The 26915-nt window shown below is 59.9% G+C and overlaps 2 protein-coding genes across 3 annotated transcripts in view; one reads left to right on the plus strand and one right to left on the minus strand.

Moving 5' to 3' along the window:
- Positions 1-1526: 1526 nt before the first annotated feature.
- On the minus strand, positions 1527-4518 carry NOB1 (NIN1 (RPN12) binding protein 1 homolog). Its single transcript, XM_063334929.1, has 9 exons — positions 4408-4518; positions 4137-4269; positions 3863-3996; positions 3720-3791; positions 3468-3605; positions 3116-3334; positions 2642-2739; positions 2356-2500; positions 1527-2196 (listed from the first exon to the last, which is right to left on the minus strand). Exons 1-9 carry the CDS (start codon positions 4483-4485, stop codon positions 1927-1929), a joined length of 1287 nt encoding a protein of 428 aa, XP_063190999.1. The 5' UTR covers positions 4486-4518; the 3' UTR covers positions 1527-1926.
- An 84-nt stretch (positions 4519-4602) lies between these two features.
- WWP2 (WW domain containing E3 ubiquitin protein ligase 2) overlaps positions 4603-26915 on the plus strand; it is a 43384-nt gene continuing 21071 nt past the window's right edge. The window contains exons 1-8 of one of the 2 annotated variants that reach the window (XM_063334930.1): positions 4603-4661; positions 7471-7554; positions 8232-8379; positions 8674-8792; positions 15852-16133; positions 16796-16892; positions 22119-22258; positions 24983-25190. In XM_063334930.1, the coding sequence (XP_063191000.1) occupies positions 4616-4661; positions 7471-7554; positions 8232-8379; positions 8674-8792; positions 15852-16133; positions 16796-16892; positions 22119-22258; positions 24983-25190 (1124 nt within the window). In that variant the 5' untranslated portion in view covers positions 4603-4615. The remainder of the gene's footprint in view (positions 4662-7470; positions 7555-8231; positions 8380-8673; positions 8793-15851; positions 16134-16795; positions 16893-22118; positions 22259-24982; positions 25191-26915) is intronic. The other variant, XM_063334931.1, reaches the window with a different exon arrangement.

A 26915-nucleotide genomic window follows, 5' to 3' on the forward strand; every position in this document is an offset into this window, starting at 1 on the left:
GTAATTCTTGCTGTTGCAGTTTGTGAAATTGCCTCATAACATGTACGTGTATTGGGAAAAGGGTGAGGAATCCGAGGATTTCCCTGCTTGCTGGGGGACACTCACTGAAACTCTTTGCAAGTGCTTGGTTCAGACTCCAGAACTCCGACACCCAGCAGCAGCCCACTGTAAATATTCCAGTTGTGCACATTTGCTCCAGGATTCAGATTAGCGATTGTCGTCACTTCTTTTTAATCCCTGGAACTGCCCCTCTGTGAGCGGGGAAGGTCTGGCCCAAGTGTCCCTTGTGCCGGTGGGTCCCCCCCGGAGCGCGGCTGTCCCGGAGGTCAGGATAACGGCGCTGGCTCGGGGGGGAAGCTGCTTTTTGAAAGGAGAGCGTGTGGCATTTGCGGGTGTTGCAGAACTGGGAACAAGTTCCACTATCCTGCTTAGAAACCCACACTATTCCCAAAGCTTTTTTTTTTCCTTTTTTAATTCTGGACGCTATTTGCAATATTTACATTTGAGCTCATTATTAATGAGTAAGCTCCAATAAGCTTCAGAGCAGAGCTTTCTACCTCTGTCACTAGCCGCGTCTTCGAGTGGTTTACCCGCCTTTCTGCCACGCGTTCCTGGCGAGCACTGATCGAGCGCTGAGCTGCCTCTTCCACTGTCCTGCAATGTGAAAGTAGCACCAGGTATTCCTTTGTGCATTTCTGTGTATATGGCTTTCGTAGTTGGGATTTTCAAAGCACTGATACCCGGTGTTTTCAGTTTGTTCTGAGGGGATATTTCATTTGCATCTATGTTTTTAGCTATCCGGTGATAACTTGTTGAATATTAAAAAATAAAAATATTTTGCTTCTATTGGGACATTTGTATACTCGCAACTATATTTCTGTAAACAGCTGCAGTCAAGAATAAAACAATGAAAGTTTTCATTTTGCAGTGTAAAGTCTTGTTGTGTTTTTTTCAAGGGCATCTCCTCTCTGCCGGGAGAAAGTGTCCATTCTTCAGTACGGAGTAAACCCATCTGGGAACCATATGGCGGAAATACTGGGAAGGCAGGAGCCCGCGATGATTTGTGCCTGTGGTGTATCCCTCTGGAGTCGTTGCGTAAGAAAAGGCACCGTGTCATTGCGTGCACTTTAAAAAAAAAAAATACTGCAACTCTTTCTTTATGATTTTGTGGCGTTAAGTCCAAAGTAACCGTCTATACTACCATCTTTACTACCCACACCCCAGCCTGCAACTTGCAGAGTGTTCAAAGTTGTTTTTGTAGTCCATGGAAAGCAGGGCTCCGTCTGAGGGACCCGGGGGAGACGCAGCTTTCCCCCCGTTCAGCCCCTCGCCCACTGCCAGGGTCAGACGTGGCCGTGCTGCGGCGGGGCAAACGCAACCCCCTGCTGCTGGCTTTTGCCCCTCTGGAGCTGCCAGCCCTGCTGCAGGCGTTCATTATCCACCCTCCTCATTAGTGCCACTGTGGTGCCATGGGACGTGACAAAACACCCTGAGAAACCCTCCTCAGCCTCCTCTTCCTCTCGAGGCTCAGAGGAAGGCACACCCTGGCCCCTGAGCCCGGCCCAGGCAGCCACAGAAACAAGACTGAGCCACAGGACTATGGGTTTTTGTGTTTATTAGCAACGCAGCCACTGCCTGGGGCGTCCCGGGGGCCGAGCAGGGAAGCCACTACCTCACCCAGCTCCCCCCGCTTCGGGCAGGCCATCCCGGGTCGGAGCCTCCCCAAACCCGATGAGTGTCACCCCCAGTCACTGGCCCCTCTTCAGGCACCAGAGAAGCGTGGAAGGAAAGGTGCTGCCCGGGGCAGTGGCCTTCAGGAAGGGTGTTCACCCTCCTGGAGCCATCAGGCGTCGGGCAGCAACATGCAAGGCCCGGGCAGATGGTCCTTCCTCACAGCACGGGCTGCCGGGGACCCCGTCCCGCCCTTCACCTCCTCTTCACAAACTTCTTTGTCACGGCGTTGGGGTTCAGGCGCCTCCTGCCAGCGCCCAGGGCCGCGTCCCGGATTTGCAGATTGGCTGCACGGCTGTAGATGTCATTTTCCGCAAAGGGCGAGATCCCAGCGATGTAGTCGGGGTCGAAGACATTGGTCTTCTGCCTGGCCTTGCGCGACAGTCGCTGCTGCGGGAAGGGCTGGTCTTCCACCAGGTGAGGGTTGTTCGCGTGCTTCCCTCCTTTCGGGGCCGGCAGCGGGTACTGCCAAGGCAAAAGAGGTTGTTAAACTCACTTCAGGGGCGACTCTTGCTCAGAGGGACTTCAAGGTGACCGCAGGCCTCTAGAGAAAAGCTGAGCAAATGAAGAGCTGACCACAGGCCAGGCCCTTGTCCCAGCAGCAGCCACCGCCCAGCTACTCACCCGGAGTCCTCGGGGGTTCAGGACCTTGGGGTTGCGGGAGAAATGCATGTGGAGGCTCCCATCATCGCTGACGCTCACTGCGACCTTCTTCAGGGTCTTGTTGCCGCAGTGGGGACAGAAAACCTTGGTCATGTCTGATGTGGTCCTGCAAGACACAGACAGAGAGGGTTTACTGCTCCCTGGGCGGTGGAAACAGACTCAGCCCACGAGCGGGACCATCCAGCCAGCCCCAGCAAGCACCGCACGCCCAGCCGAGGGCAGCGCCGCTCCGCACACACATGCTCACTTGAAGCAGCCGTGGCAGCGGAGGATGTAGCTCCTGGCCTGGCGGATCAGCATGCCGTTCACCGCCAGCACGTGGAGGCCCATCTGCAGCAGCACGTTCTGCAACGAGGAGAGAGAAACCGTGACGCCGTGAGCTGGGACTGCCAGGAGCTTTAACCGGGGTCTGCCAGCCCAGGCAGGGAGGTGCCGACAGAATCGGCTTTGTAGAGGTCTCTGCTATGGACAGAACCGGCTGTTTTTAAGATAAAAGGAGTTGTCGCAAAGATGGTCTTATCCTGCCCCAGGGACTCGGGAGCGCGCTCCTCTGTCTCGGTGTGCTAGTTTAACCAGCCTGGAGGTTTGAGTAATTTGGGAATCATCCCCTCAGCCCACCCCACCGGCCCCCCGTGCAGGCAGGGGAGATACAGTGCCCACACGGCATCGGCTGAGCCCAAGGCTGGAGCCCGTCCCATGCAGGGCAGCAGCCAGCACCCACCTGCATGGCAAAGTCAGTGGTGACACAGCCGACCTGGACACCGATGGGAGCAGTGTCACAGTGCCCCGTGTCCTGCTGGGCCTCCTTAAGGTTGCTGGGTGTTATCCAGCCCTCGTCATCGCTCTCCTCTTCCTCCTCCTCTTCCTCAGTGCTAGCCCCATCCTCAGAGCTCTGGTGCTCCTCAGTGGCCTCTGGGCTAACGGAGATGGCTTGAGCTTTCTGGGGTGGAGGAGACAGTCAGCTATGGCACACGCAGTGCTCCCGGTGCAGTCCAGCACTGCACGGAGGAGTCGGGAAAAGCCAGCCAGAGACCAGGGTGGCAAGGACAGCGAGAGGAGGCTCTGGGTCTCACCAGCAGCTCCTGCAGCTCGTCCTCGATGCTGGGCAGGGGGGGTCGCCAGTAGAGGAAGGAGCTGAACTCATCACTCTCAGATGGGACTGTGCTCCTCTTGGGGCTGGGCTGACGCTGGCCTTTCTCTGGGTGTTTGTGCTGTGGGGTGACACAGGACAGGGTGTCCCTCACCCTCCGCTGCCCGTGGGCTCTGTGGGGCTGCGTCCCCATTCCCAGCACCGTATCTTGGGGTGCTGCATCCCTGTCCCTTACCTTGGCAGGCAGGTGGAAGCCGGCGAGATGCAGGGGCGCCTCGGGGTGCCGCGGGGTGGAGCTGAGCCGCACCTGGGGAGGCAGCACTGGGGTGTCAGCGGGGCACTCTGGGGAGGGAACCCCATCCCCGGGGTGGGCCCTACCTTGTCCTGGGGCTCCCAGCGGAGGCAGCCCAGGCCGTCGGTCTCGGCCTGCAGTTGGCAGGTAAGGGCGAGCACCTGCAGGTCGGCGGCCGAGAGGCTGGGGTAGTCCCCGGTCTTCTTGGAGAAGTCGGTCACTGCGGGGGGGAGGTAGAAAGGAAAAGGGGGAAAGGGGGGAAGGGGAAAGGAGCCGTCGGGCCGGGCCAGGCCGCAGGGAGGCGGGCGAGCTGGGCCTCCCCGAAGCGCAGGGCCCCGGTGAGGCCGTTCCGTGACTCACCGAGGCGCAGGAGGTCGGGCCGCGGCCGGCGGAGATGCAGCTGGCAGGGCAGGGCGGCCAGGCGGCGGCGCGTCGGCCTGTCGCGGATCTCGGCCAGCACCTCGGGCACGGTGTAGAGGTTCTGCGCGATGTCCTGCGGGCAGCGTCGTCACACCGGCCCGTCCCCAGCCCCCCCTCCCGCCCCGTCCCGTCCCGTCCCGGCCCGTCCCCAGCCCCCCCTCCCGCCCCGTCCCGTCCCGTCCCGTCCCGTCCCGTCCCGTCCCCCCGGTACCTGCAGCGGGGCGGCGCTGAGGAAGGCGCCGGTGTCGGCCACGACGTGCGCCACGCGCGCCATGTCGGCGCGCCCCATTGTGCCCAGGCGGCTGCCGTCCCCGGCGCAATGCACGCCGGGAGATGTAGTCCGCGCGGGGCAGGCCGGGAACGGCAGCCCCGCGTGACCGCTTCCGGGCGGCGCAGTCAGGTGACGGGCTCGGTGTCACATGACGGCGGACGCCGGAGCCGGAAGCGGGAGTGGAGCGGTCGCCGGTAACTCGGGTGGCGGGACGGGACGGGACGGGACGGGACGGGACGGGACGGTGACGGCTCGGGGGGGGTGCGGGGAGGCTGGGGCTTGCCGGTACGGTCTGTCCGGTGCCCCGGGCGCCGCTCGACTGCGGGCTCTGCCCACCCCGCGGCGGTACCGGCCCGGTGAGGCGAGGCCTGGCCCGGTGCGGGCGGTGAAGCCCGAGGGGAGGGCTGCTCTGGCCGCCCCCTCCCCTTCGCGGAGCCCCCCCGGTGCTCTGCCCCCTCTCGCACCCCCCTAGTGGCTGTCGGTGCCCGGCCCGGTTCTGTGCGGGGCCAACCGGTACCGGGCTCCGGCTGCGGGGCAGGAGCCGGCCCGGTCCCTGCGGTGGCGGCAGTGAGCGGGGGGTGCCCGCCTCCTGGGACCGCTGCCCTGGCCTCTACCCAGCCCGTAGGGCTGCCGGCTCCCCCGGGGGCGACGGGAACCCCGGGGGCCGCCGGGGAGGGGAGACCTCGGCCCTGCAGAAGGGGAAGGCTGCGCCCCGGGCCCGCAGCAGCCACAAGCCGGTTCCGCAGGGGGTGTCAGCGGCGGGTGGAGCCTGCGGGAGAGGAAAAGGGCCGATCAGAGTGGAAAGCTGTGCCTGGGGGAACGGCACTGAGCACAGAGGGGGTTTCTGACGGCTGAGAGGTATTTAACGTGGCCAGGGGAGTTAACATAAGCGATAGCGAAATGGTGTAGAATCAGGGAAAAAGAAAATGGGGAAAAAGAGCCAAGACAGCTGGAGAAGAGGAAAAGCAGTGGCAGTGACTGGCAGGGAGGACCAGGGATCCAGAGTCCCTGCTGCGGTGGGTCTTACACAGTAATTTTGTGGGCGCAGGTCACTAACGTTAGTGCGGGAGGCCCTGAAGGACAAGTGGGCCGGTCACGGGCTGGCCCAGGGGCTGGTCATGGGCTGACACAGGAGGGACATGTGTGTCTGGCTGTTTTCTGTGGGCCTGCTTAATGACACTAACGAAGTAAGTGGTGATGCGGAGCTGGGGAGTCATAACAAACATAAGGATTAACAATATCCTAAGGGAAGGCCGGGGTGATCTGTGGGCCAGGATAATTGGAGTAGGAGTAACTGTAGTAATAGCGAGTGCAATTAGTCTCGTGAAAGACCTCCCTGCGTAAGTCAGCTCTCCCCCGCTGGTGAGGGGGGGGAGATGGGCATGTGTTAGCGAGCCTCCAGCCGCCATCTGATAGAGCTGAGACAGTGGCAAGTCTGGTACCAAACAAGGTTTTCCAGGCAGAGGTGGGGATTGTATGAGGCACTGGCCAGGTCTCATCTGAGCACGGAGTGCTGGGAAGGTTGGCCATGCTGGCGGGGGTGAGGTCGCGTGGGGCTGGCATGGAGAAGGGGGTGGGGAGCGTAGACCCTGCCTCGTGAGAGAGGGTTTAAAACCTGCCTTTGGGATGGAGCTTGGTATGGTCTAATGAGGGCAGGGAAGAGAGAGAGAGCCCTGCATGCGAGGGGAGGCAGCAGGGGCTGGAGCTGCTGGAGCTGCTCTTCTCCCCTTTCCATACTTCCCTCCCCTGATCAGGGGGAGGTCGGGACAGGGGAGGCAGAAGGGGTGTTCTTGGCTTTGGGGGCTTGGGAGGGCGATCAGGTTTGACCACATCTGAGCCCTCGCCCCAGGTTACAGGATTGAGGCTCCTCTTTGCTCCCGCCTGGGGGTGGGCAGCAAATGCCCCGCTGTGTTGGGGGCTCGCGCAGGCAGGGACTCTCCGGTCTGTGACCTTGACACCCACTGCAGGCACCCACACTCAGTGCATCCTCCCTGGCTCCTCTCTCTGGCGAGTGTGGAGAGGAGGACGGCTGCCCGCGGGCTCAGGAGGATGGTGTGAGTCAATAGCTGACTCTGTGGTCCCAGACCGAGCACCTCGTGCTTCTGCGTGATACATGACCTCATCCTTCTACTTTGCGGTCAGTCGTTTCGGCAGAGGCACCCAGCCACGTGTACTGCCAGCATCGCCAGGCCTGCGCCCTTCCTGCCCGCTCTTGTTCCCGGTGGGTGACTCCTGGGAAAGCTGCAGCAGAAGGGGCAGGGGGAAGCGCTGTGCCCGTGGTGACAGTGACGTGGCGCCGGAGAGCGAGGAAGTGGTGAGCGCTTGGGGAAGTGGAGGTCTGGGCTTGTAGCCTGCTCCTTAGTGTGATTCTTCTCTGTGTTCAGAGCAGCTATGGTCCCGGTCCCCTTCACGGCGTGTTAGAGTAGATGGGACTGATTTTTCTGTGGGATTTTGCTGCCAGGAAGAGACCTGGGCTGTCCTTGAGGGATGTGGCTGCTTCCTCATACTGTGACCGGACCTTCTTCTATACTACCGGTGTCACTGCCTCGTCCTTTCCGAGGGATCCCTTGTGCGACGGCTGTGCAGGCTGCTCCTGAGCCGGTGCTGCTGCTCAGCACGGAGCAGGGCGTGAGACAGCGTATCTGCTGAAGGCTTTGGAGGCTGCTCTGTCCTTGTGATCGGCAGCCACCTTTGGGTCAGGGTGAGCTGCAGCTGCTCAAATGGGGTGTCCAGAGGGCTGAGCGCTGCCCAGCTTGGCTCGGCTCTCGGGCTCAGCATTGTTGTTGCCTGTGGTGTGGGGCTGGTTTATCAGGAATGAGAGGGCACCTGTGTTGCCAGGTGTGTGACTGTCCATTGCCAGGTCTCCCTGCCATGTGGGTCACTTGCACTAATGGCTGGGCTGTGTTTGAGCCCAGAGGGGCTGACCTGGGAGCCCAGTGCAGCCCCGGCTTCCTCTGCACAGCGGGAGCAGTACTGAGGTGTCTCCTCTCTCTCTGCTTCCAGCCAGGGGTGATGCCATGGCCGCTGCGAGCTCCAGCAGGGCCAGGGCCGGGCCACCCTGTGAGAAGTCCCAGCTCTCCGTGAAAGGTGGGTCCTCCTGCCACCGGTGGGGCCGGGAGCGCTGCGGTGGGGAATGTGGATTTTGGGTGCATCTGGTCCGGGTGTGTGCTCTGCCTGCACCCTGGGCTGGGAGACCTTTTCGGGGGGAGCAGGGCTTGGAGAGGGCCAGCACTGCCCTGCGTCCCATGGGTGCCTGGGGAAGCAGAGCAGCCATCGGCTGGGCTCTGTCGCCTCCTCTACCTGGCCTTCTCTCCCCGGCTGCCATCGGGACATGGCCGCGAGATGGCTCCCGATGCCTGGAGCTGCGTCCCCCGGAGCTGTGTCCCTGGGGCAGCCCTGGTGCAGGGCACTGATGGCCTGGGGGGTGGCTGAGCCTTGCCTGGTGGGTGCCTCTACCCAGGAGCTCCAGCAGAGCCCCCTTGTCCACAAGCCCTGGGGTAGGGCAGGGTCTGTGGGGACCGTGACACTCCAGCAGCCTCCGGGTATGGGTGAAGCTGGGGATGGGTAGTGATCAGGGCCTGGTGACGGGAGCACCTGAATCTGGCCATTGCTGCCATCAGGGGAATCGCTTCTCGCTCCTCCTCTCCCAAAAGCAGTTTGACTCTGCGGCGAGTTGCGGCACCCCGAGCTGGGTGTGTGTGGGGGGGCAGGGGACACGGCCTCCCCTGTGGCTGCCTGACTCCCTGCTTGCCCCCCCTGCCCAGTCGTGTCCGTGAAGCCCAAGGCGCACAGCCGCCCATCCCGGATGAACTGCTACGTGGAGGTGGCGGGCGACGGGCTGCCCAGTGAGACCAAGAAGACGGGGAAGCAGATCGGGAGCTCTGAGCTGCTGTGGAACGAGATCCTCATCTTGTAAGTCTGCACGACTCCCCGGTGTGGGGATGGTGCCAGGGCTGGCCCCGTGCTCCCTGCTGTACCCCACTGTGCCATCGGCTGGGGCTGTTAGATGTCAGACATCTTTGCTCCCAAGACAGGGATGCTGCCAGGGACAGCCAGGCTGTGAGGGTGGCGGGAGGAGGGGGGGCTCCCATTGCCCCACGGCCTTGCCCACTTCCCTCTGCTGCCTGGTTTTGGCAGGCCTGGCGCTGCCTGCTCGCCAAGCAGGGACGAGGACACGGTTATGGCGCCCTTCTCTGGTCTCTGCAGGAACGTCACGGCTCAGAGCCACTTGGACCTGAAGGTGTGGAGTTGCCATACCCTGAGGAACGAGCTGCTGGGCACTGCCTCCGTCAGCCTCGGCAACCTGCTGAAGAGCGGTGGGAAACGTACGTACAAGCTGGACCCCACGGGGGTCCCTCAGCCTCCACCCTGGCTGTGGAGCCCGTGCTCTGCAGGGTCCTGCCGCCTTGCCCGCCCCGTAGGTGCACAGTGGGGAGGAGAGGCGGTGGCCACAGCAGCTCCCATGCAATCCCCCGCCCCAGGAGGGAACAAGGTGCCATTGTGCGCCCTGGGCCGCCTGTCGGGGCTGGGGTGTGACGGAAGCCATACCTCCGTTAGCCAGGGTGCCGCAGCCTGCACGGAAACACAAACCCCTCAGCTATTTGCTGCCATTTGTGGTCGCCAGAGTGTGGCTCGTGACAGCAGCTACTGCATAAAGGCGGCCATTCAGGTCTTGGGCCACGCAAGCGGCTGCGCAGGGCTGGAAAAGGCTCGCTCTGTCTTTTCCAAGCAAAGCTCCACCACTCGCAAGAGACAGACCTGGTATTGAGTGGGGAGAGGGGCCTCCTGTGCACTGGGGGGCATGTGGGGCTGGTTCAGACTCTGCCCTGTGCCAGGGGCTGGGGTGAGTTCCTTACCCTGATACTGCCAGCTGCAGGCTGTGAAACCGCAACGGTGTCCCTGCTGTGCTCCTTGTGGCCGGCAGGCTACCATGCCCCTGGGTGGCATCTTGTCCTGCCGGGGCAGCGAGGGCCAACATCATCTCACAAAGCCTGTGAGGACCTGAACGTTCACCCTGGGTAGCTGCGGGTCTGGGTTGCCTGTTGCTTGGGCTGTTGTTGTCAGGCAGCCTGCAGTGGGGGTCTCTGCCCCAGGGCACCCTCCTCTGCGGCTTTTTCTTCCCGAGCTGTGCTAATACCCTGCCGTGCTGGGCTCCTGGAGCCGCTGCTGCTCCCGCCCTACCTGCCCGCTCCTCTGCAGGGGCACAATCAGCTCTTTCATTAGCAGGCGTCCCAGGGGGCTGTGTGGAAAATGAATGGAAAAGGCAACTGGCTGTTCTAGCTTGTCCGTGAACATCCACCAGAAAAAACGTGTCAGATTTTTCCTTGACGCCGTGGGCTGGGAGGGAGGACTCTTAAAGCTGCAGAGCCTGCCCTGCTGGGAAGGTGCTGCCCTGCGCTGGGGACAGGCAGCACTGCCTGGGCGAGCCATGTGCTCTTGTCTGCCTGTCTTGTCTAGCCTGGCATCTGCTCCCTCCTCTTTGCGGACTCGCTGCTTGGCCTTTGGGCTTCGCTGCAGCTCTGAGTGAGCCAGAGACTGCTGCCAGTCCCCCGACGGTCCCGTGGGAGCCTGGGTGCCTGGGAGACCCCTTCCTCGAGAGGGCTTCTTGCCTGCGGAGAGAAGGGGAGCCCGTTCCCTCTGCCTGCTGGCACGGGGAAGGGGCCATGTCACTCAAGGGCATGCAAATCCATTTGGGATTTCAAACCATCTGAAGTCGGAAAAGTAATGTCCTCGTGCAGCCTGTGACCCTCTGCCTGGGGAAGGCACTGAAATGCATGTCCCCTCTGCCACCCGTGGGGTCCTGGCCTTCCTCTTCCCCTCCTGGGAAGCACTCAGCAGAAGTGTGCCTTCCCCAGGGGCTTCTCCTGCCGGGCAGCAGACCCACTTTCTAGCTTTTCTGGGTTTGTTACGGATTTGGTGATATTTTTTTTCTTTTTTTTTTTTTTTTTTGGTAAATTACTGATACGTGAGTGTATCTGTGGCCTTTGGTTTGTGTTCCTGTAGTACATGGTGCGGAAGAATTGTTCTGGTTGCCCTGTTTTTGGGCAGGGGTGGTGTTCTCGCCCCCGCTGATGTCCGTGGCAGTATTCCTGCCTGCCAGGAAGACGCTGAAGCTCCCCCCGTTCTTTCTGTCCGCCCTCCTGCCAAGCACACCTCGCTTCAGGTGTAAAAGTCTCAGCTCTGAGGCCTGGAAAAAGAGCTCATTGATGAGCCTGGTCAGGCCTGAGCTCCCGGGAAGACGGGGAGAACTTGTTGGAGCTAACAGCCCCAAGCTGTCGGACAGGAGCTCCTGCTCCGGGCTGGTCCAGCCTTGCTTTCAGGCTTGCTGCACTTCCCACCGCCTTGGCAGGCGCCGCCGGGGCCTCTCCTCTGGCAGGCAGCGCCCTCCCGCTTTCGGAGGGGATTGGCCGGGGAGTCGGAGAGGTGGGTAAGAATGGGCTCAATCACAGAAAATGAGCTGGAGCCTTCCATGGAGCTGCTCCCAGGGCTCCCGTAAAACAGCTAATTTGCAATGGCACAGCCCCCTGCCCCGGCCCCCAGCTGCTGCCTGCTGCAGAGGCACCTCTTTGTTCCCAGGCTCCGGGAGCTCCTCGCCCGCTCCTCCCGCGAGGCCCAGGGAGCATCCCCCCGGCCGGCCTCGCGCCACTGTCTGCCACTGGAAGCCAGTACTGGGCCTCGCTGGTTTTTGCTGGTCCCACTGTGTGCGGAGCAATGGATGTGTCTGTGCAGGCGCTGGAGCGAGCCGGGCTGCAGCTCGCAAATGAAAGCGCTCGCTTTTATTGCTCGCTGCTGGGGTTGCAAGTTACATCAACAGGCTCCTGTTTCTGGAGTGGCACCGCGTGACAGGGTTTTACAGATCCTGCAGAGCCGTTTCTTTCCCTGCTGCTGCGCCCCAGGCAGGGCTGCTGGACCTGCGGCCTCGCGGGAGCCTCTAGGAAGCCAGGAGCAAACCCCCAAACCTCTGGAAAGCTGCAGCTGCCGCCGTGTCATGGATATGCTGTCAAAGGAGCTCTGCTGCATGGCCTGGTGGCAAAGGCTCTTAGCGAGGAGTCGTGAAGGCGAATGCACAGACGGGCTGAGGTGACTGTGCAGTGAGCTGGCTCTGTAGCAGCTGGGCAACAGTCCTGTAAAACTGGTTGTCCAAGGCAGTAAGTCACAGTGGGGATCGGACTGTGCCTACCCTGCGTCACCTTTCGTGTGTCATGTCCCGAGTGTCCTGCAGAGCTGATGGGGCTTGTGACCCCCGGGGCTGTCCCCGTGCCCTGGCCACCTCCAGGCTCCCTTTGGTTGGGAGGCTGCTCTCTGCGCCCAAGCCATGAGGAGGAAGGGTCTGCTGGCTGCAGTCCCGCCGGGCTATTTTGCAGCCAGCCGGCTGCCCCCCGTCAGAGATAGCGAGCTCTTTGACTCTCTTTTCACATCTTGTCTTCCCTCCCAAGGCTGTGGTGGTTCAGAGGAAAGAAGCAGAAGTCTGAGGTCCTCCTAGTTATACCCCGCAGATAAATGGAGTGGAACACAGTTGTCTCTAAGCCGCAGTGTCTGAGACTGGGTCAGCAGCAGGGGCAAAGCTTCCCACTGCCTGGGGAGACTTCTACTTTTTACCTGGGACAGTAAAGATTATTCCTTCCTCTAAACTCTAGGTTCCTCCTGGGTTTAGGGATGGCTGTGGAAGGTCTAACTTCTTCCTGCAGGGACTGTAGCCACGGTGTGGGGTTGTTCCTTCAGCTGCAGATATACACAGAGGTTAAGATAGTCTTAACTGGCCAAGCACCAGGGAGGTGGGTGCTGTGAGTGCTGCTGCCTGCCCGACGTCCCTGAGCTCTGGGGTAGCGCAGGGGGCCCTGAGACCCAGGGGAACCCAGCACGGCTCGGTGCTCCCACCAGGGCTGACAGTGGCCCCGCTGATGTTACTCTTCTGCCGTTTTTTCTCTCTAGTGCCAGGGTACTTTCAGGGCAGGGTTCTGGCTCTGGGATGCAATTCTGTGGATTGAGGGGGGGCAAGTAGGTTGCATCTTCTGTTTGCAAAGTGGCAGACCCTGCTGCTCCACGGGGGGCTGCTCTCGAGGGGTGATGGTGGAGCTTTGATCGCGTGGAGCCGTTCGAGTGGAAACTGGCCTTTGCATCCAGTAGAACTGTGCGAAGAGGGTTTGGGAAGCTGGGAGGGTGGGAAGCACCATTCGTCTGTCTGGAAATCAGACGTGTGCGAAGACAGAGCCACCCAACCCGGGGAAGAGGCAGAGGGGCTGCCCCCTCCCGCACGACAGCTCTCTGGTGCTTGTGCCCATGGGTGTCAGATGCGTGTGGTTCCTGAAGGTCCCGGAGGGCTTGGGCTCTGGCTCAGCCCGGGGCCGTTATCGCGCTGGCTGCTACCAGCCTCGCTTCGTGGAACAGTAAATCCGCCTAATGGGCTGGGTGGGAATTCCAGCTCACCTCCGCTAAATGGGAGCTCTGATGCTGCGAGCGGGGCACTGGAAGTAGCTGAACTGAGACCTTATTCAGGCCCAAATCACCCCCCGACCCCCTCCCAAAATAATAATAATCCCTCTGACATTCTGGCTGCCGGCGGGACACAGGCAGCCTTTGTGCTCAGCCGTTCAGGGGACCCTCTGTTGGTGCAACAGCAATGTCCCTTTGTGCGTCCCGCGTGCTGGACTGGGACAGTGAATGGAAGGTTCTGCTAGTGTTTATTTTCTTTAAAAAAGCTGAAGGGGGTGGAGAGGGGGAGAAGGAAGCCGGCTGGGAGGTTCATGTTCACATCCTCCACTTGGAGACACCTTGTCTTTGCTCCTGCGCTGCCGCCCCCTCGGCTGGGCGCCTGCACAATGAGGGCTTGTGCGGCTCCGACGGGGAGAGCGGCGCGCTCGGCTGCCGGGCGCTCGCAGAGGGGGTGGAGGGGACCCCCAGAGCGTGCGGGCACAACTTCCAGAGGGCTTGGAGAAAACGCAAATTCCTATGGCTTGGAAGAGCTGGGGAGAAACAGGGTCTGGATTTGTCCTGGTTTTTGGCCGCGCTCAGTAGCATCTTCTATCTCAGGCTCTTAAAACTGTCAGTGAGATTGCTTCCCCTTGGAAGCAAATTGAGAGCAACTCCTCCAGGCAGATGGGTAAGACCAGGCTTAGCAGAGTCGCTTGTCTGATGATGGGTGGGTAACGAGCGACAGAGTTGGACTCCAACCCCCGTGCTGTGCCCCCATGGGCACGTGCTCCTGCCGTGCCTGGACACTGAGGGGACACCTGCCTCCTTGGCGCTAAAACCCCGAGGTGCTTTCACGAGATCCGGGAGTGCTGCCTGTCCCACAGACCCCGTGGTGCTGGGCTTTGGGGTGCCTGTTGGAGCGCCCTGTGGGGCAGAGACCACTCAGAGCTGGGCTCCCCCTCACAGCACTGGTCGGCTCAGAGGAAGGATGGCTACCAGCCATGGGCTAGCACACGTGGTGTGAGTGCTGTTACCAGCCTCGTACCAGACTCTTTCTCCATCCCCTTTGTGTCCGTTCCCAGTTGTGTGAGGCCGGCCGGTGCCCTGTGGGGAGGAGCAGCTCCGGACGGTGAAGGAGAGCAGGGGCCATTCTCTGGGCTGGTGCAGGAGGTTTGTGGCTGCTTCTGGTCCTGGCAGTGGCCAGGCTGGTGCACGGGGGCACCGTGGGCTCCGTGCCTTCACCCCTGGTGCTATGCAGGGGCTGGGCTGCCAGCTGGGAGCCGTAGGTGCTGTTTGGGTGGCAGTTGCACACCCTGGGGCCCCGCCAGCGTGTCTCACCCTGGAGCTGGAGATGAGGTGAGGTGTCCGTGGGGAGCAAGTTTCCATCCTCCTGCTGACAGGCACCACACCCCGTCCCCACAGCGGACCAGGACAAAGCAGGATGCTAAAAAATGGTGCCGTTGTGTCATGAGCAATCTGTGTATAATAAAAATATTATTTGAGCAAATGAGTCAGGAAGCGTCTGGGCCGGTGTCCCAGGCTGGCGCAGACAAATTTTTCTGGCCTTGTGCGGCGGAGCTGCGTGTTTCGGTCCTGCTGGCTCCGGCAGGCATCGCTGCGATGGTGCAAGAGCCCTGCCTGCCCGTGGGCACCGAGGGTCGTGTTGTTCTCTCATCACTTGCGGGGATGCGGCTCTGCAGCGGGTGGTTCTGTTTGCACGGCTGGAGGAGGTTGTGGGAGGCGTGCAGGCAGCCCTTCTGCGCTGTGCCTCGCGCCAGCAGTACTGGTGGCTTCCAGGGACACCTCTTGCTGCTGTCCATGTGCAGCGGGGAGCTGTCAGGAGGCCTTGGCGGAGCTGGAAGGGTAGCGGGTGTCCTGAGGTGGCAGAGAGCCGTGGCTGCCAATGTGTGTTGGTGAAACAGGGCAGACGCCAGTTCTCAGAGCAGCTGCTGGGTGCCCCAGCATGTGGCACCACGCAGCCCGTCAGCTCCCTGTCCCTGCCGCCACAGCCCCTCACTCTCGTGCCCGAGGGGAGAATGGTGAGTGGTGTTCTCAGGGCTGTTACCCCTCCGCAAAGCCGCTGTGTCCAGCTGTGCGTGGAGCTGTGACTGGCAGAGCCTCATTAAGCTGCTGGAGCCAAATTGGCTCACGAGGGAGGGGAGTGGAGCTGGCGGCTGCCTCCGGGAGCCTCCCAGCCCATGCCACCCGTTCCAGAAGCTTCTGCGAAGGCAGTCTGATGCCACAGCGGAGCGTTTCTGTGCGTTTGGGGCAGCCCTTTGTGCTGGTTGCCTTCAGTGGAACTGATACATGGGGATGAGGATGGATGGATGCGCCTGGGGTTTCCCTTTGCTGCTTCCCTGGGTTTTCTAGGTGGCACGAGGGTACCCCCGATACTGAAAGATGCTGCTTGCTCCTCTGCAGCAGGCCAGGGCTTCAGGCACCATTGGGCGTGTAGCCATCAATCTGCTTTGTGTCCCAGACACCTGCTGGTGGTCACCCTCACGCAGGACCCTTCTTGCCCCTTCTGTCATGTCAAACCAGCCAAATCCTTTGGCTTTCCTGCCATGGTCTCCCCTAGCGTCTGGATCTGTGAGCAATGGTGGTCTCGGCTGTACTGCAGCCTGGGGCCCCGGGGCAGCTCCGCCCCTGTGGAAGGACCCTGCTTTTGCAAGCAATGGCTGGTGAAGGAGGGTCTTCCTCGGGAGCTGGTGGTGGGGCTGACTGGGTGTCCTCTGGCGATGCTGGTAGCTACGTGTAGGTGTGGGGCCAATGCTGATGGTGCACACTGGGACACCTGGCCCTGAGGGAGCAGGCACATTGTCCTCTGGAGGCGTGGGAAGGCCTGGAGGGGACCAGGAGGCTGATGTCCCATCCCATGGGGAAGCCGGGGTGGTGGAGCAATCTTCCATCATGGCTGGCATCCTGAGTGGTGACTGCTTTGTCTCTTTCTCCATGTCCCCTTGTCTCCCAAGTGGAGAACAGGCAGCTGACCCTGGACCTCCAGACGGAGAACAAAGGCAGCGTTGTCTCCGGCGGAGAGCTGACGATTTTCCTGGACGGACCTGCTGTTGATCTGGGAAGCCTGCCTAATGGCAGTGCCGTGACAGAGGGTGAGTGCCGCCCGTCTCCGCATGCATGTGGCGGCTCTGAGCACGAGGCGGTGAGCAGCGGTGGGGAGAGGAGTGGGGCTGAGAGCACGGCCCTCGGCACCTCTGAGCCAGCATCCGAGTGTCAGCAGCCACCTCCTCTCCCAGGTAAGGCTCCGGCCCCTGCCCGCCCCGACTCCAGGCTTGTCCATGGGCTCCCACGGGAGCAAGCGTGTGGTGGGACAGGAGCGGGAGCGTCGACAGGCTCACGCCCTGCCTCCCCGATGGCGTGAGAGGCGCAGCCCTTCTGCAGGCCCTCTGCCAGCCGCCCGTGCGGCTCAGCCCCTTCCCTTGCTGTCCTGTGTGGGCTGGGGAAACGGCTTCTGTATTTAATGAACCGCTCGGAAAAGGGCTGCCTGTGGTGGAGGGTGTGTGGAGACATGGACGGATGTCTGACCCGTGGGGGCTGCCAGGGGAGCGAGCAGAGCTTGTGCTGGAGAGGGGCTGGTGCATTGCTTTCCCGCGCTGGGAGGCGAAGCTTGTAGAATCTGGAAGCCTTAAATGCAGCTGCTCTCCTGGTGCTGCCAGTTCCACAAAATCCTGCATGCGGATCCGCCATGGGGTGCTGTGGGGACAGGCTGTGCCATTGCGCAGCGGTGGGAGAGGAGAGCACCCCAGTGTAAGGGCAGGGTGTCCTTGTGTGCTGGGGGGGCTGTCCTGTCGTGCTTTTGGGTCTCCCCTCTGGAAGGAGGGAGGGAAGGAAGGAAGGAAGGTAGAACTAGTAGGTGCCTCAGTCATTTTCTTCACCCACTTTTTCTTCACCTGTTCAGGGTCCCAGGTGCCTGGACGGGACTCCAGCAGCATGGCTGCGGCCACGGAGAGCAGACACCAGCCTCCCAGTACAAACTGCTTTGGAAGCAGACCGAGGTAAGTGTCCTGTGCTGGCAGCACCTGTCGGGCTGTTACTGGGTGGTTGCTGTGGTTGTGAGGCAGCTGAGAAGTGTCTAGATCATCCTTGTGCAGTGGACCCCGCTCCGGATCTCCCAGTGATCCCCCAGCAAAGCAGTCCGTAGGAGGTGTGGAGCAGGGGTGGGCTGGCCGACCTGGAGGACAGTATGGCTGTGGGGTGGCCGTACAGCCGGGCTGTGGCTGACTGGGGCCTCTCTTTAAACTATTTGTTTCTTAAGGGGTGTCAGGTCTGTGATGACCCAGAGAGTTTCCACCAGTTGCTTTACTGGCACCTGAGGAAATGGTCCACCAGGGAGGTGTGGGGCAGGCTGTGACCAGGCAAAGGGCTGGTCTGCAGGAGTCCCTTCAAATGGGGATTAAGGGGACCCCAGCTCTTGCCTCAGGCACCGCCGTGGCCAGGCGCTGGGCCAGGCTGGGAAGCACAATGCCCCTCTGGGCAATGGTCACAGGGGGACGCTTCCGCAGGTCCAGGGAGAGCAGGAGAAGCAGAGCTGCAGGGAAGTAACAGCTGCTTCCAAAGGAAATGAGGTGCTTGGGCACCAGGCCATCCTGTGCCTGGCGCGGTGCCCTCCCTTGCCTTCTCGCTGGGCTGGAGTGGCTCAGCGCTGCTCCTTTTGGAGCTGTGGTTATTGAGAGACGTGTCACACTGTCAACATGGAGTTGAATTTAACACCTATTCATATTTCCAGAGCGTGGCAATGTCCCAGCAGCCTATACAGATGTTCTGGTTAGAAGCGTGCCTGTAGAGAGGGCGCTTGCAGCCTGCCCGATAAGAGGTTCTGCGTGCCCTCAGCCTTAGGAGCACTCTCAGCAGCAAGCCCCACACCTCGAGCTTTTCTGCTCATTCTTCGCCTGCTGGGCACATACAAGAGATGAGCGAATGGGAGAAGTGGTTTTGGCTCTAAAAAGTTACCCTGTCCTTCCATATCGTGTGTTCATCTCCCACCCGAGGAGGGGGTGGGATGGGAAATCGGGAGCAGGTTGTTGAAGACAGTCGGTGCCTTTTTGTTTTGGTTGCTTCTCTTGAGTCCTGCTGTCCAGGTGTTAAAGCCTCCTAAGGGGTGAGAGAGTGCTCGAGGTGTCCTGGCAGGAGCTGGACTTTGCAGCTGCGTAGCAGCTATCAGTAGGTGCTAGAAAGCCTGCAAAAAAGTTCTGGTTTGAGAGGCTCAGGCTGGTGACTGCTCATTTCTGATTCCTGGCTGCTTTCCGATTGCCTGAAAGTCGTTTCTGCTTTTGGTGTCGTCTTGTTCTGTGAGTGTGCGAGAGAAGTGTGGTGAGGTCCAGCCAGTACTTCTCCAGGGGACGTTCAGAGACCTTCCAGGCGTGCTTGCAATCATTAAAAATCCCACGGCTGCTCTGGTATGGGAAACTTCCTAGCTAGTTTTCAATTCATTTTACACTCGCCTGAATTTAGCGTTGCTCGGACATAACTCCGCAGTTTGATGCAGTACTGCTACACAGGGCAGAGCATTGCGGTACGTACCCACCATGGAGGCAGCTGCCTTCTCTGGAACGGAGTACAGGTCCTTTGCACATGGGAGTGCTGTTTGATGTTTGCTCTGTTTATACGCAGAGCCATGTTTATTTTCATGGGCTTGGTGATGGATGCTGGCAAACTCGCTCGCAGGCAGGACGGAAAGAAAAGAGTCATTCTTTGCTCCTCAGCTATTTCTACACTGTCCCCTCAAGGGGAACTGCTTGGTCAGGGTTTCTCTTTCTTCTCCTGAACAAATGTCATCTTGGGATTTGCTGCTAATCTTGGTGACGGGGTGTGAAATTCCACAGCCTTCTGTGCGGAGAGGAAACAGAGCCCAGAGGTCCCCCACTGCAAGCTGGTGCCATGGGTGCCGAGAGAGTTGCCACAATCCCTGTTTGTCTTGCGGTGGCCAAAGGGGCCTCTTCTGACAGCAGGGAATAAAGTAGCCCGGTTTGCTGCTTGCCCTACAGAGAGGCTCCGGCTGGCCAGCCACGTCGGGTATTGCGATCTAGGCACGGCCGTGAGAAACTGCTGTCACCTCTCACAAGCTCATCCAAACTCAGTGACTTCTTCAGCGCAGCACGCTTTGCTTTCTCTGCTTGCGTGACGTTCAAAAGTCACCGCTCAGCTAGTGATGGGCATGAGCATCCCTGAGGGCAGGCAGGAGACGTTCCTCTGGGTCGCTCAGGTGAAATATGTCCCTTCATGAGACCCCTTGCTCTGCAAAGCCCTCTGTGTGGCTGTGGGTTGTCCCCAGGCATGTGGCTTCTGGTGTGACGCAGCAACAGTGAAGGCTGGAGGAGCTGCCATCGCCAGTTGCACCCTTGGCACAGGCAGGGGAGAGGCAGGCAGTGCTGCATGGTAGGTGTGCCGCCTGCTGCCGCGGAGGGGCCGGGGGGCTGCTCAGGGCCTTGGAGAACAAGCCGTGAGAGGGGTCTTGGGTCAGCTGGAAAGGGGTGGGTAACAGGAATGAACTGGGTTCGGGGTTTTGGAGCCTCTTGACTCTTCAGCTGCATGTCCCGCTGCCGTGGGGCGAGGGCGTGTTCCTCCTGCTCCAGCTCCAGGGTGGTGATACACAGCTGCCGTCTCTGTTGCCGGCACTGCAGGCGTGAGGGCTGGGTGCAGGGGACGTGGCTGCCTCCTCCCGCCTTTGCAGGGGCAGGGGGAATTTCTCAGCTCCGTGTTTTGGAAGCTGAGCCCCTGCTGCCCACATGGCGCTGGGACTCTCCACGCATGTGTTTCCCAGTGGTCATGTCCCGACCCCCCGCAGCCCATGCTGGCTCCCGGCTGCGTGCTCTGCCCTCCCTCCGCTTCGTCTGTAGTTTGTGATCTGGTCTGCCCAGTGAGACCGAGACTGGTGCTGCCACCTCTGCTGGCGTCTCGTGCCAGGACCTTCTGGCCGCCACAGCGGGAGGAGGCAGCTGTTCCTGGGTCTAGTGCCCGGGGCCGACGTCAGCCTCTGCGGCGTGGGGGCTCTGCCTTGGCAGAGACGGGGAGCTGAAAGGTTGATGTCACCCTGGCTGACGCCACTTCCCTCTTCAGCATCGTCTGCTCCCTCCAGCCCAGGAGGGGCAATGGGGCACAGCATGCGATGGGGCAGCCATGCGAGGTCCCCAGTCGATGGGGAACCGCAGGGCTCTTGCCAGCCGCCTGGTGTACGTACACCCCACTCCGTCCCACCGGCGTGGCTGCGAGAGGCTGTTCTCATCCGCGCCGTGACTTGTTTTCTCCCCGCTCCTATTTTAAGAGCACGTTCCCAGCCCCGCCGCTCTCACGTGGCCTCGCTGGGTTTGTTTCCACGCATCTATTAAAAGACAATGCCCAGATGGGAGCACTCGTAGGAGGGCTGGGCTGGGCGGCGGGCCGGCTAATTCAGGCCTGGTAACCCTGTGCGGCCGGCTGGCAGCCTGGAAACATCCTGTTTTGGTTTCTAAAAACTCTCTGGGCAGCTCTGAGCTCATCTGTGCTAAGAAGGGCAGGGACAAGATCTGTCCTGTGCCTCGGGGGCTGCTCCTGGTGGGACCGGCTCCTGCCGGTGGTGCTACCTGCCCGCTCCCCTTCAGCCAGGGCTCTGGGGGCTGTGCTGCCTCCCCATGGGGTGAATGTGGGGAGGTGGGTCCCAGCCAACTTTCAGGAGGTGCATGGTGCCAGCGTGCCCCACTGAGCCCCATGGGTGGACAGTGATGCGCAACCTTCACCCCCCAGCCAGGGGAAGAGGAGCCCATTCTGCTCCTGCAGCTGCTCCGAGTCCCCAAGGTGCTGGTGGCCAAAGCAAACCCGCAGCATGTAGAGGTGTCCTGGGGGTAGCCAGGGTTTCTGGTGCGAGGTCACCATCTGAGGGGTGCCTCGAGGAACCCCTTGTCTGGGGCTGCCCTCCTGGGAAGGTCCATGGCTGTTCAAGTGGCCACGGCAGCTTCTGCTCGCAGGCTGCTCTGACCGTGGCTCTTATCTGATCTATTTTCAACAACCATCTCATGCTTTCCCATGTCTCCTCCCGATCCCAGCCCTTCCTCTGCCCACTGTCGTGATCCGCTCCCCAAGGAGAGTGGCTTTGGAGTGAGTGGGAGGAACCAAGGGCTTGCTGGAGCTGGTGAGGGTGGCATGACTGATGCTGCGCCCTGTCGCTGCCAAGCTGCCATTCCCTCCCAGCTCCAGCCCTGAGACATGGGGACAGTTTGCGGGTTTTGCCCTTTTAAGGGGAGAATTTGGCTGGGGCAAACCAACTTCTTAATCCCTGTGGTCCTCACCCTCTGTGGTTGCTGCCCCGGCCCGGGACCCTGGGCAGGGGTGGCTGGGCTCTGCCTCTGTTCCCCTGGCCCCTGGGATGCGGGAAGGCAGCGTCCCCCCTTCCCGCCCTGCCCTGTCCCCCTCTCCACGTGCAGTAATGACCGGGTTTCTTAATCAACATGAAAACCCAGCCTTTTCTTGAATGCTTTTGGGCTGCCTCAGGGGCCCAGGGTGGTCGGAGGGGGAGAGTTTGCTTGGGGGAAGTGGCAGGCGCTCTGCCCATGGCGGTCAGGCTGCCGTGGCCACGGGGACGTGGTGGCAAGGGAGCTCCATCGTGGCACTAAGTGCAGACCCCCTGAGAGATGGAGCAGCCGCATCCAAGCTGGTCGTAACCTGTGCCGTGATTTAAGCTCCCATCTTTCCCAGCTGCCTGTTCCCTCTTTCGCCAGAGGCCACAGCTGTCACGGCAGCAGAGCACATTTGCACCTTCTTCACCTGCTTTTGTGCAAGGTTTGTAGCCAGGCGGGAGGCATGGGGGGGGTTCCCACAGTGGTGCAGGAGCTGGTGATGTGTGGAATCTCTCCTGGGAGCTTTATTCCAGGGGTGGATGGAGCAAACTGCTGGTGGCCGTGACAGCTTGGTGCTGCAAGCGGGTTTCCAGCTGTGAGCGCCTGGGGCCATTTCTCGGGAGCACTTGCAAACAAAAGCAAAGTCATTGTCACCCAGGTTACTCCTCCAGGGGACCATGCCACCGGCAGGCCAGGACCCATGGGCAGGCCGGCAGGTCCGAGTAAGGAGCACGAAGTTCAGGGCACTGCCGGAGGAGCAGAGGCACGTGGCTGCATCCTGGCCGTTCTCAGGGAGGACTGACGGCTGTGCTGGGGGACAAGCAGCACGAGACAGAAGCAAAAAGGCGGGAGCCGGGTTTTCTTTGTGAGGCCAGCGGTGTGTGTCAGCTCCCGTCTTTCTTTCCCTTGCAGGACGCACCGACATGCGGCTGGAGCGGCCAGGCAAAACACGGGGAGCGGAGAGCAAAGTCCCAGCGCCAGGAGCCGGCACCGGCAGCAGGCCAAGAGCACGCAGCACGCCGGCATGGCCAACGGCACAGCCAACGGCACAGGTGAACCAGCGCTCGTGGGAGGAGGGGGGGGACAGAGCTTGGGGCTGCATCTGGTGGGAGAAAATGAATTTCTGCTAAGATAGCAGGTCGTGTAGTGCCTGGGAATTTCCTCTTTGTGAATTGGTAGTTTTTTATTGATTTTACTTTTGATAAGCTGGGCAGCTCTGCAGAACACACTGGTAGGATCCGTTCTGCCCATCGTCAATAATTTCTGTGGCTCCTCTCTGGAGTCTCCCTGACAGAAATACTGCATTCAGCTCCAGGTTTTTAAAAGGGTACTGAGACAGCTATGCCACTGATGCCGCTGCGAGGAGGACAGTTATCACAGCCGAGTGGGCTTTTTTCAGGGTTGGGAGCATTCAGCTGAACTTGCCCATCGGTCTCCAGCAAAAATGTTTTGAGCTCTTGCCCACCAAAGCAAGGAGGAGCAGCTGTCTGTCGAGCCCCAGAGGAGGCACAAACTTGACTCCCAAAGGGGGGCTGATTCTTATGCCAGGGTGTGTTTCTGGAAGGGTTTTTCTTGTCTTTTCTTGGATTTGTCCACAAAACCATAAATATCTTGTAGAGTGGGGACTGGGACCTGCAGAGTGCCTGACTATGAAGCTACAGCAGCTTATCTGTTTTATCTGTTTTCCTTCTCTGGCTCTCATGGAGCCGGACGAGCAGCGCGGCATCTCCTGCTCCTCTGCACTGTTTTGCAGGCAGCACCATCCTTTCTTTTGCTTTTATCGGAGACCTGGAAGGAGAAGCAGAGTGCTTTGTTTCGGGTAGAAGGAAATGTTTCGTTCAACCCAAAAGGAGGATTATTTTTTTTTTTTTTTTTCCATTTCATTGGAAAAAGCCTGGAGCAATGCAATTTCAATTTTGCCAAAACCCGTTTTGGGAAGGGAGATGGGGGAGCGGAAGGCTGACGTGAAATGCTGCCTTTCAGCTGTTGCTCCTGGTCCGTGCTCCCCTCCCCGCCGCTGTGGCTCGTCTCTGCCCTGTTTGGCGCAGCGCTGTACTGGGAACCAATGCTGCGCCGCGTCCCCTGTCCCACCCAGCCCTTCCCAGTGTCCTCGCTGTGCGGGGGACACTCCCTCGGGCTATGGACAGAGTTTTTGTTCCCAAGTGCAACTTGGCTCCTTGGCTTTGGTTTGTTTAAAACAAGTTTTATTGGCCCGGCCCCAGCCTTCCCGGTGGCTTTATGGCTGTGCCGTCCTCGTTGCTGTTTACCACTCGCCAACCTCCGTGTCTCCTGTAAGTCCTGTCGGTGATGACTTTACACTTCAGGATGGGGAGATGAGTGTTTCTGGTGGCTGGGATTAGTGCTGGACACCCTCTCTTGCCCTGTGGAATGCCTCTAGAAACCATCCTCTTCCTCCTCAGTTTGGTACGTTTTGGTGTTTTTTGAGCAGACTGTTGCAAGAACATCCCCATTACATTTGTCACTCACAGCTGTAATCTCATCCGACAATAAAAGGAGATTATTTCATGGCGTGTTTTCTCTACAGCCACGTTGCTTAGCCCTACCTGTGTTCCCCTTGGAGCCCTTCCTTATCAGGTGAACTTTGGATCAGCTTTTCCCCTGCTTTGTCCAGGACTGAGATCAAATCGATCACAGCGTAGTCACCTGGGTCATTCTGCAGGTTCCCTTTGAAGAGTGGCACAACATGTTTGAAGCTTCTAAAATTGCCCTTCCCAAGGCTTGCTAGAAATGAGCAGCAGTCAGAGACCTCCTTGCCTCAGTCTTGCAGGACTGCGGTGGAAGTTGCTGTGAACCTGCAAACCTGGAAATCTTCATTGCCCATAGATGCCGCCTGAGGGGCTCCTTTGGTTGCTGATGCTGTGTGCCAGGATTCCTGCGGCGCTGGAGGATGCTGTCCTGCTACCCTCTAGCTGCGCAGCAAAAGTGTCCCGAGCAGCCTGCCTCTTCTACAGAGCGTCTGTAGTTCTTCTGTGGGGCTTTATACTCTTTTGAGGCTTTTTCCTGTATTATTTCTAAATGCTTGGGCTTGTAGACACAGATACTTGCCTTACAGTTTTCTGCGTTTCTCAGCTCTGACTTGTGGAGCTCTGTCTGCATCCCTTGCTTCTTTGTTACTTGTTGCTGGTTTGTTTTTAATGCTTTTGCTTTGCCACTGAAGCCCGGATGTCTTGTAGCGAAAGTTATCCTCTGCTGGACTGCCAAGTCTCAGGGTTTTTTGGCTACCTAATAAATATTGGTCAAACAAATTCCCTTTCATTTTTTTTGGTCTGCATTTTCCTCCTCATCAGTTTTCTTTGTAATTTTCCTTTGCTCTGTCTCTTCGCCTTCTCTTTTCCAAAAGTTCAGTGGAATCTAGCAACCTTTAGCTCTTACCAGCGCAGCTGATTTGCCGAGCCTGGGTTTCCCTCTGCCCGGGGCGGGGGGATGCTGCACCAGCAGTTTCTGGGCTCCTGTGCGTTACCTGAACTCCCATCACGCACGCAGCATGTTTGCAAGCGGCAGAAGAGGTACGGAGCACGAATGCCAAGTACCCTCTGCTTTTTGTCTCGGGACAAAGAAAATTTCTAGAGGGACCTGACTGCTGGGGGAAGGAGGTGCTGCCTTTGCAGGCTGGGAGCACCATGAGTCCCGCGTTTGGGTGGTAGTGACTGCCACCCACCACGTGCTCTGCCTCCTGGGCTGCGTGGGTGCAGTAGATCAGCCAGGCCCCCATTACCCTTTCTGGGTGCTAACGTCTGTGCCCTCTGCCTTTCCAGTGAACGGAGACGCAGTGGTCGCCGCAGACATCGAAGAGGAAAGGCCGGCAGCAGGAGCAAGCGTGCCAACCCCAGCAGCGTCAAGCGTGGCTGACGGCTCTGTCGCTCCTGCCCTGCCCAGCTCTGGAGAGGCAGAGGAGGCAGCCTCCGGCTCCAGCGCCCCGCCGGCCCGGGCAGCGGTGCTAGCCCTGGATGCTCTGCCCCCCGGGTAAGCTCTGCCTTCTGCTTGAGACTTCTGTTCCCCTGACAGGGCCAGCGCGATGGAGCGCCTGTGGCCCTTGGGGAGGGAGACACAGCCCTGGCAGGACGGCTCGGGGGACACGACCAAACTGGGGCACTGCTGTGTGCTGGAAAAAGAGGATGCTTGAGGGAGGGGGCTGCACTGCACCAGGAGCTGGTGGAAATGATGGTGGTCAGCAGAGCAGAGAGGGCCTGGGGGATCGCCCTGTCAGGGACCCCTGTGCCCCGTTGGCCTGGCACAGTCTGTCCTCCCTTGTCTGAGCCATCTGGCCGGGGTGTGACTGTTGTGGATTCCTCCTCTGGGGTCCGATCTGTGTCCGCTGTGGGTCTCTGGGATAATAAACGGTGAATCACATCTCTGCGGCAAGCAGCCTCTCAGCGTCTGTGCCCAGGGGAGCAGCAGACCACGCTGCTCTCCTGGGGCTGCTGAAGGGATCAGTCAGAGGAAAAAGCACGAGAGAGGGAGTGAATTTCCAGGGAGTTCCCACTGAGCAGGAGGGCACGAACGTGCGCTCCAGAGACACCATGGAGGTGTCAGCCACTGCTGGTGGGAGGTGGGCAGGACCCTCAATTAGCTGTGCCTGTTTTTCTCCCCGGTGCGGATGCTCCGCATCCTCCTCCTCCTCCTCCTCCATGGGACGTGGGCTGGGGGGGAGAGCTGGGGCTGGCTGAGCCGTGCCAGTGGGCTCGCTGGCTCTCGGTGGGGGCGGTGGGCAGGCTCTGGGCTCAGCCCCCCTCCCTGCTGCAGCTGGGCTGGTCTCCCCTTGTATTTCAGACACCTTTAATTCTGGACTGAAAAAGCAAAGTGGCGATGGGGGGGCGGGGGGGCATTGAAAATGTCTTGTGTTTTGTATGAAGGGAGCTGTTTATTTTCCTTTGGCTGAGGCGATGCCTGCAAGGTCAGGGCCTCGCTCGTGTGTCAGTCACAGGTAATTAGGGTTAACGGCTCAGTGTGCCTTTATGTGGGGTGTGTGAGGGTTTCTGTTCTCCGGCCTGGGCGCTTCCTGTTTCCAGGCAGCTGGAAAAGTCCAGTGCTCTGAAAAAGGTCTTTATTCCAGCCAGAGCTTGTGCCCCCTTCTGCTCCTACCAGGTAGACTGAAGGTCTCCTTTTCCCCACCTCTGCACAGCCCGAGGTGGAAACAGGCTGTTGTTTCTTTCCCGGGGCGGAGAGGAGCCCACGGATATCTCACGATTAGGGTTTCCGGAGGCTCTGGGAGGTTGCAAGCGCTGCTTTCTAAGACACACCAGACTTGCATTTACCTGAACCAGTTGGGTGGAAGGGTGGCCCCTTGTCCTCCCCGTGCCTGTCTGCCTGCGGTGCTCACGCATCAGAAGATTATACTTGTGTGTGTGGAGGAGGATAAAGCTGTCGTACTTTAGGAGACGGCTGGAAAAGAGCAGTGAAGGGGTAGTGAGCCATCCTCCAGGCTGAGCTTGCAGCATTTGGATCTCTGGAGACACCTTTGATTAGCACCTCGTGTATCTGTCCCTCCCTGTCCTGACATCAGGATCTGTAGCGGGGAAAGGGAGCAGCAGCCCCCTTGCGTGTGCTGTCCGAGTTACGCGCTCATGCTGGGCTGACTTGGGTAGCAGCTGACCTGCTCTCTCAGGTGGAGACCAGGTATCGGGGTCTTCCCAGGTGAAGGAGAGTGGAGAACCGAGTCTTTTGAGGTCTCCACGGAGCGAGCCCTGC

This window comes from Chroicocephalus ridibundus, chromosome 4 (genome assembly GCF_963924245.1).
Source record: "Chroicocephalus ridibundus chromosome 4, bChrRid1.1, whole genome shotgun sequence".
Lineage (NCBI taxonomy): Eukaryota > Metazoa > Chordata > Aves > Charadriiformes > Laridae > Chroicocephalus > Chroicocephalus ridibundus.

Coding starts and splice junctions, on each gene's coding strand:
- NOB1 (XM_063334929.1), bottom strand. CDS start 4,485: ATGGGGCGCGCCGACATGGCGCGCGTGGCGCACGTCGTGGCCGACACC. Junction 4,270..4,407: donor TCAGCGCCGCCCCGCTGCAG/GTACCGGGGGGA, acceptor CGCTGCCCGCAG/GACATCGCGCAGAACCTCTA. Junction 3,606..3,719: donor GCTTCCACCTGCCTGCCAAG/GTAAGGGACAGG, acceptor GTCACCCCACAG/CACAAACACCCAGAGAAAGG.